At 38.8% G+C, this 9314-nt stretch overlaps 1 protein-coding gene across 1 annotated transcript; it reads right to left on the reverse strand.

The window, feature by feature from the left end:
* Positions 1–1856: 1856 nt before the first annotated feature.
* On the reverse strand, positions 1857–2503 carry LOC123575548 (large ribosomal subunit protein uL11). Its single transcript, XM_045399828.3, has one exon. It carries the CDS (start codon positions 2433–2435, stop codon positions 1938–1940), a length of 498 nt encoding a protein of 165 aa, XP_045255763.2. The 5' UTR covers positions 2436–2503; the 3' UTR covers positions 1857–1937.
* Between the last annotated feature and the right edge of the window lie 6811 nt (positions 2504–9314).

Genomic DNA, 9314 nt, shown 5'->3' on the forward strand with positions numbered 1-9314 from the left:
GTCAAAATCAAAAGAATAGCTCTCTCATCACATAATACATCTTAATACTAAGAGGTCAGTTTGAGGCTAACCTGAGGGGCCCAGATGACTACTGAATCATATTTAGAGTGGGCTATTTTGTATGCATGGAAAATATATTTCTTGTAGAGAAGCATCTTTAAGGACTATTTTATTTTTATAGCCACCTCCACGTTTCACATTTGCCATATCCTTTAAGGGCACACCTGAGTCTCCTGTGTTCTCCTTGGATGCACAGCTCATTGCCTGGCTTGTGGACACTGTGCTGAAGCTCACCTCTGTACAGCTTATTAATTCATTTTCTTCTATAACCAGGGAACATTTTTTGTTACTCTTATCTTTGACTATTCATTCCCTTCTTGATATCCATATGATTTTTCCTTTTAAAAAGTAACGTTGACCCATCCATGTTGAAATCCATGTTCATTGCTGAAATCATTTTGAATTCTCATTTTAACCTGCATGTTGCTAAAAAATTCTATCAACCTACAGCATTTTTATACCATTAGTGAGGACACTGATGACTTTAAAAAAAATTGGTTCCTGTATTCACCCTGGCAGAACACTGCTTGCTATGTCCCCTCTGGGTAACATTACTCTTATGAAGGAAATTTATTCTGAATGACCCTCCAACTACCAATTAGGCAGTTTGGTGCCATAATTTTCTCATTGAATTGATAATGATAATGAAGTAAAGAAAGTAAAGCTTTGCTAAAGTCAAAAGGGGATCTGCTGTCTCCCTTCCATCTACCTATCCTGTCATTTTTTATAGGAGATTAATCTCATAATTTCACAAAATGCTGACATAAGCTTTATGGCTTCATCACCAAGTAGTTGATGTTCTTATTATGGCCGTCTTGTGGCTATGATAATTCTTCTTACAACACATTTGAATTCAGACAAAAGATGGAATTTTAAAGGGTTCCTACATGTATGCTTTTCTTATCAAAATGTTTCCTATATTTCTCCATAATGAGGGAAAATGCCTAGTAAAACTTCTGTGCTCCTAAATTTGACTGATCAACTCCCTTCTACCTGGGATGGAATGAAGCTCTGCTGTGATCTACAAGCTCGTAGCATAAAGCTGTGTTTCTGTTGTGTGACAGTCAATCTCAGCTGTGCCAGAGGAGGATATAGTAATAGCAGGGTTTGTTTTTTGAGTGCTCACTATGTTACAACGACTCACTTCTAAGAATCATTTTATATATCACAAACATAAACCATTCAAAATGAGTAAAGGGGCTCTTTAGAATAAATATACAACAAAAGATGGTTACGCTGTCGGAAAGTAATAACTCTTCTCATGCTGATTTTATTATGCACGACCATGCAGTCTGAAGTCGTCAAATGCACTGAGGTTTAATCTGGTCCAGCATTGCTAAGAATTGCCTATGACACCCAGTTTGTAAACTGGCATGGTTAAAAGTTTTTGAGCTGTGAGTATAACCAAGATCACTGAAATGATCAGAGATCAGAGTGCCCACATTTCCAGATCATCATCCCAGGTTGAACATGCCTTTATCAAGGTATTAAGTTGTCCTTGAAAGCTACAGAGTAGAGTAAAGCTTCTTGAACACAAAATGCAAAACTTCTTGCTCTCTAGAGGCTTCACGTCTTTTTAGAAATCTGGCCTTTGAGTGAGTAATCGGTCATATTTTACTGAATCCATTAGATTTCTAATCTTTCTTACCATATCCTTGTTTTTCTTTTAATTTTGATTTTTTCTTATAAAACCCTCCTAACAGAAGCTTCTGTGAACCTTTATTAATTTGATTTGTAATGTTTGCCTGTTTTACCTTATAAAGTCAGCTCTCATATTTGTTTACTGTTTCTGTTGCTTTTCTGTTTTTCTTTTTTTCTTTTTTTTTTTTTTCCACCAGTTGTCAAATGATCCTTTATTGAAATACTTTCCTTTGTGCTTAACTGGCTGGGCATTCCACAGCACCACTGTTGATGTCATCTATGATGTCATGAGGGTGGTGGCCATCAACATTACAGCCCACAGACTGGGCAGTCCCCAGGATCTCTTTAATGGTTCCAGAGAGTTCTCTGGCTAAGGATCGGTGCCGCATCTGTTGAGCAATGTTGATGATCTCATCAAAAGTGATATTCCCACTGTGTTTAATGTTTTTCTGTTTCTTTCTGTCTCTTGGTGGTTCCTTGAGGGCTTTGATGATCAGGGCAGAGGCAGAAGGCACCACCTCAATCTGGGCCTGTCTGTTCTGAATGGTCAGTTTCACTGTAATCCTCAGGCCCTTCCAGTCACCCGTTGCCTTGGCAATGTCATCACCAACCTTTTTCGGAGACAGACCCAGGGGGCCGATCTTGGGGGCCAGCGCAGAAGTGGCACCGACTTCACCTCCGGTGCACCTCAGGTATACGACTTTGATCTCCTTGGGGTCGAACTTCAGCGGCATGGTAGAGGCGGCTGGTGTCGGATGAACCCGGATTCGGGACGACCGAAGAAGGTTGCACCTTCGCCCCCTCCGAGCCAAACGCCGAGAGGCCGGAAATCCCTGTTTTTCTAATTCAATACTTTCTGACTTCATCTTTCTTTTAGCTCTTCTATTTTTAAATTTCTTATACTGTTTGCTTGTATTAGATGTTTAACTTATTTCCATTTTTAAATTAATTATTAATACAGAAATTTGAAGCTATGAAACTACAATAGTTTGGGACACATGCTTTGCTAGTGAGGAGGCAAGCTTACTTCCTGTAACGGATCTTATCTCAATATACAATGGATCAAACAAGGTAGTAATGTATTTCTCTCCAGTATAATAGCACAGATAAGTCCAAACTATTATGAAGCACTGTTTTACAATATCAATCAGGAACTTAAAATTTCTTTAATTTTCTTGTGCTGCCATTCTAATAATGTTGTCTTCATCTGTATAGTCAGAATCAAGACAACATGATTCTCAGATACAGTCCACGGAATAGAAAAAGTGAAATAGTCCAGTGTAAGTGACTTCATTTACAAGATGATAACCTAGAAGTTGCACCATTAATTTCTCTAAATATCATTGGCTAGACCATAATAATTACATGGCTAATTATGTTTACCAAGGGAGATTAGAAAATATAGGCTTGAGCTTTGTGACCTTCTAAATTAATATGAAGAAAGAGAGAATGAACATTGGAGAATAATAATCTGCACAAATCTGTATTTTCAACAGTGCTCTAATTTTTACCATTCCTAAATAGTTTATGGATTAATTTTCCTCTTTGCTTCAACAGCAAATTGGGAGAATTTAAAAGTTCCTAAGTATGTGAATTGTATAAGAACTAGATGTACCATATGACCCAGCCATCCCATTACTGGGTATATACCCAAAGGATTATAAATCATGCTGCTATAAAGACACATGCACACGTATGTTTATTGCAGCACTATTCACAATAGCAAAGACTTGGAATTAACCCAAATGTCCATCAGTGACAGACTGGATTAAGAAAATGTGGCACATATACACTATGGAATACTATGCAGCCATAAAAAAGGATAAGTTTGTGTCCTTTGTAGGGACACAGATGCAGCTGGAAACCATCATTCTTAGCAAACTATCACAAGAACAGAAAGCCAAACACCGCATGTTCTCACTCATAGGTGGGAACTGAACAATGAGATCACTTGGACTCGGGAAGGGGAACATCACACACCGGGGCCTATCATGGGGAGGGGGGAGGGGGGAAGGATTGCTTTGGGAGTTATACCTGATGTAAATGATGAGTTGATGGGTGCTGACGAGTTGATGGTTGCAGCACACCAACATGGCACAAGTATACATATGTAACAAAGCTGCATGTTATGCACATGTACCCTAGAACTCAAAGTATAATAATTAAAAAAAAAAAAAAAAGAAACATTTTTACTGGCTTCTAACTTAATTCTGTAATAGCTAAATAATTAAATCTGTTTACTTGTTTTAATAAGAGGGCTTGTGTTCTTATCAATTACAAATGTTTCAAGAGTTATTGAAAAGAATGTCCTAAATCTGTTTGTAGGGTTAAAAAACCAAATCTAACTTATAAATTTCTTAATTATATTTTCAACTTCTCAACATATTTGATTACCTTTTCCCACTGATCTCCCTTTCAAAAGCTGAGATACTTGCATCAAGATCTCCCACAATAACTCTCTCTCCAACATTTTTGTTCTATGTGTTTCTATTCTATGTAATCCAACATAGAATTAAAATTCTATAACTTTTTTCATCCTGAAGACTATGTTTTATTAATATAAAATAACCCTCTTTGTTCTCTTTAATTTTTAATTTGAATTTAATATTTTACACCATTACTGTTGAAGTTTTGCTTTGTTTTTGCTGGTTTAGCGTGCTTAGTGAGAAGGATGTATAAGTTTTAGGTGTAAGAAAATATTTACTCAGCATGAAGGATGATTGGGGGTGTTGAAGTTGGAAAATATTATGTTTTTAAATTGACAAATGAAAGTTGTATACATTTTTTGTGTACAATATGATGTTTAAAATATGTATACATCATGGAATGGCTGTGGGCTGGTCCAAAATCTGGAGCAGGTGTGGCACATGGATCCAAGAGTGCTGACCTGATGACTAGGGATGTAGTGCTGGCCTAATGTTGAGGTTGGTCTAGAGCCTGGGGCCACTGAGGGTGACCTGGTGTTGGGGTAGGTCAGAGGGAGACTGAGCCACCAGGTGATCTTGAGCCTGGGAGTAAGCAAGATCCAATCTGGTGCTGAGGTGGTCCTGCAGGCTTAATCTGCAGGTAGCTTCCTGAAGGCTGGAGTCCTGTGGGTCTGCCTTGCACTTGGTTTTACTGAGGCAGGCACTTGTTTTCACATTCTTTTTCTTATTCTTGTGATACAATTAGGTGGTGTGATCACTCACCTGATCTTCTTACTCCTTGGAAGGTATTTTTATATGTGGATGGTTATTCAAGTTGATGTTTCTGCAGGGGTGGGGTTGGGGTGAGGGATGAGCATTAGAAAGTCCTCTTATGCCATCTTGCTGTAGGAACATTTTGAATGTTTCTAGGGAGTTTCTGTTAAGAAATGAATTGAGAAGTTCTTTCCTTCATCCCAAGATTCAAGTTACTGAAATCTTTTAGTGTAGACAGAGTAATATGTCCAGGTCTAGTAGCTGGGAGTGGATAAGCTTCCTGTGATAACATCACCAAAAGGGCTTAAATAGGCTTCCAATCACTGGGCTGATTGAAGCTCTAAATTGGGTTGTTAAAGGTGAAATGTGTTCCCTAGGTTCTTGGGACAGTAGACACAGTAATTTTCTCAGTCCTGCCTTCATTAAACTAGGCTTTTGCCCACAGGATCCAGGCCTGCCCGTGAATCTAAACCACTTTAACATTCAAGAGTCTAGGTGAATGTTGACTAATAATATTTTGGTGGGCCAAAACATGGAGGGAAGGATGCTCTTTGTGGAAAATTCTCTGTGATAGATTGTATTGTATTATTGTACAGCATCCCTGAATATGGGTGAAATACATTTCCCCATGACATTCTGAGGCTTTACCATGTGTATTAGTCTGTTTACACACTGCTATAAAGAAATTCCCTGAGATTGGGTAATTTATAAACAAAAGTGGCTTAATTGACTTGCAGTTCCACATGGCTGGTGATGCCTCAGGAAAGTTAACAATCATGGAGGAAGGTGAAGGGAAAGCAAGGACCTTCTTCATATGGCAGCAGGAGAGAGAGAAGCAAGCAAAGGAGGAACCTGTCAAACACTTATAAAACCATCAGACTCACTCACTATCCTGAGAAGAGCATGGGAGAAACTGTCTCCATTATCCAATCACCTCCTACTGAGTTCCTCTCTCAACACCAGGGGTTACAATTCAAGATGAGATTTGGATTGGTACACAGCCAAACCATATCATTTGGCCCCTGGCTCTTCCCAAATCTCATGTCCTCACATTTCAAAACCAATCATGCCTTTCCAACAGTCCCACGAAGTCTTAACTCACTTCACCATTAACTAAAAAGTCCAAGTCCAAAGTCTCATCTGAAACAAGGCAAGTCCCTTCAGCCTAGGAGCCTGTGAAATAAAAATCAAGTTATTTACTTCCAAGATACAATGTGAGTATAGAAATTGGATAAATGTTCCCATTCCACATGGGAGAAATTGGCCAAAACAAAGGGGCTACAGGCCCCCACGTAAGTCTGAAATCCAACAGGGCAGTCATTAAATCTTAATGCTCCCAAATTATCTCCTTTAACTCAATGTCTCACATCTATGTCATGCTGATGCAAGAGGTGGACTCTCATGGTCTTGGGCAGCTCTATCTCTGTGGCTCTGCAGGGTAGAGCCCCCCTCCCACCTGCTTTCATAGACTGGCAATGTCTTGCTTTTCCAGGTACATGGTGCAAGTTGTTGGTGGATCTACCATTCTGAAGGATGGTTGCTATCTTCTCACAGCTCCACTAGACAGTACCCCAAGTGGGGACTTCCAGGCAGCTGGGAGGGGGGCTCTACCCTACACAGCCACAGGGGCAGGGCTGCACAAGACAATGGGAGTTCACCTCATGCCTCTGTGTGACCTGGATGTGAGACATTCAGTTAAAGGAGATAATGTTGGAGCTTTAAGATTTAATGACTGCCCTGTTGGATTTCAGACTTGCATGGTGCTCCAACCCCACATTTCCCCTCTGCACTGCCCTAGCAGAGGTTTTACATGTGGGTTTTGCCCCTGCAGCAGACTTCTGCCTGGGCACCCAGGCATTTCCATAGATCCACTGAAATCTAGGCAGAGACTCCCAAACCTCAGTTCTTGACTTCTGTGCACCTGGAGACCCAACACCACATGGAAGCTGCCACAGATTGGGGCTTGAACCCTCTAAAGCAATGGACTGAGCTATACTTTGGCCCCTTTCGGCCAAAACTGAAGCTGGTGTGTCTGGGATGCAGGGTGCCATATCCTGAGGCTGCATAGAGCAGCAGGGACCCTGATCCCTGTCCGTGAAACCATTTTTTCCCTCCTAGACCTCTGGGCCTGTGATCGCAAGGGCTGCTGCCAAGATCTCTGACATAATTTAGATCTCTGATATAATTTTCCCCATTGTATTGTTGATTAACATTTGGTTCCTTATTATATATGCAAATTTTTCAGCTGGCTTGAATTTCTCCCCAGAAAATGGATTTTTCTTTTCTATCATATTGTCAGGCTGCAACTTTTTCAATTTTTTTACTCTGCGTCTGTTTTAAACATAAGTTGTAATTCCAAACCATCTCTTTGTGAATGCATAAAACTAAGTGCTTTCAGAATAATCCAGGTCACATCTTGAAAGCTTTGCTGCTTAGAAATTCCTTATGCCAGGTCCCCTAAATCATCTCAGGTTCAAAGTTCCACAGATCTCTAGCCCAGGGGCAAAATGCCACCAGTCTCTTTGCTAAAGCATAGCCTGAGAGAACTTTACTCTAGTTTCTAGTAAGTTCCTCATCTCCATCTGAGACCACCTCAGCCTGGACTTTATTGTTCACATCACTATCAACATTTTGGTCAAAACTTTTGAACAAGTCTCTAGGAAGTTTCAAATTTTCCCACATCTTCCTTTCTTCTTCTGAGCCATCCAAACTGTTCCAACCTCTGCCTGTTACCCATTTCCAAAGTCGCTTCCACATTTTCAAGTACCTTTATAGTAGAATACTGAACTCCCAGTACAAATTTATTGTATTAGTTTGTTTTCACGTGGCTATAAAGAACTCCCCTGGGAATGGGTAATTTATAAATGAAAGACGTTTAATTGACTAACAGTTCCACATGGCTGGGGAGGCCTCAGGAAACTTACATTCATGGCAGAAGGCAAAGGGGAAACAAAGACCTTCTTCACATGGCAGCAGGAGAGAGAGAAGCAAGTGAAGGAAGAACTTGACAAACAGTTACAAAACCATCATATCTCATAAGAACTCACTTGCTATGATGAGAACAGCATGGGGGAAACCGTCCCTATGATCCAATCACCTTCCACCAGGTTTCTCCCTCAACATTGGGGATTACAATTCAAGATGAGATTTGGGTGGGGACACAAAGCCAAACCATATCACCGTGTGACTTATTTTGACTAGTGGAATGTGAGATAATGTGTCATCCTATTGCCAAGCAAATATTTTACAAAACATCATGTGATTCCATTCATTTCCTTGTGGTTTCGCCTTTAGCCATGAGAATAATATGCTCTGAATAGGAGATGCTTCGTCTACTAGATCCTGTAATGAAGATCCGTGTAATCTATGTGAACTCATCCCCAGCCTGAAGTATAACTGCAATTGATCAGACACCTTCATTTAATGTGAGAAAGAAATAAACTTCAGTTGTTGTATTCCACTGAACTTTTCTGTGAGGCTATTTGTTTCACAGCTTAATGTAGCAAAACTGAATAATACCAAAATTTATATTTGTAAGCTTTGCCTCCAATGGCTATATAGGAGAACAGAAATCTGTTTTCTGGATGGCAAAACTTCTAGATAACACATTTTTGTATTAGTTTTGTGATATGTGTAAGCTATGGAGAGTTGTGTTTTTTTGGTGTTTATTTTGTTTTGGATATATGTGATGAAAAAGTATTAGATAAGGAAGTTGTTATTTTGATAAATAGTTTTACTGAAACAATTTTACAAGAAATGGTATCTATTTTTCTTTTTGACTATTTATACAAACTGAAACAGATTTAAAACCCTCTTCCAAAGTTTGTATATAAATACATATAAAAGTTAAAAAATGTAATGAATCTACATATATACTTCACATAAAATCAGTGATTATTAACATTCTGCCACTCTTGCTTCTGATGACTATATGAACATTCTTGCTGCAGATGACTATCACATATTAAAACCTATCATCTATCTATCTATGTATGTACCTATCATCTATCTATCTATCCTTCTATCTCTATCTATCTAAATCATCCATCTTTTCATCCATTTCTCACCCTCACTCTTGAAATTGCGGTCATTATTGAAGCATATCACAGGCATCTTATCATTTAATGTATAAATACTGTAACATGTATTTCTAACAGATATGAACTTTAAAAATAATAACTGCATTATCAGTATTACACTACAATTTTTACATGATTGCTTAATATTATCTAGTATTCAATTGTGTTAACCTTTCCCAATATGTTAAAAGTGCCTATATATAGGTTGGTGCAAAAGCAATTGCGGTTTTTGCTACCAAAAGTAATGGCAAAAACCGGAATTATTTTCACCACTCAATAAATGGCTTATGTGAATTAGTACTAAAACATGGTGCATATTTTAAAATTTATTGACATAACTATTACATTTTTTATA

The sequence above is a fragment of the Macaca fascicularis genome, chromosome 2 (genome assembly GCF_037993035.2).
Source record: "Macaca fascicularis isolate 582-1 chromosome 2, T2T-MFA8v1.1".
NCBI lineage: Eukaryota > Metazoa > Chordata > Mammalia > Primates > Cercopithecidae > Macaca > Macaca fascicularis.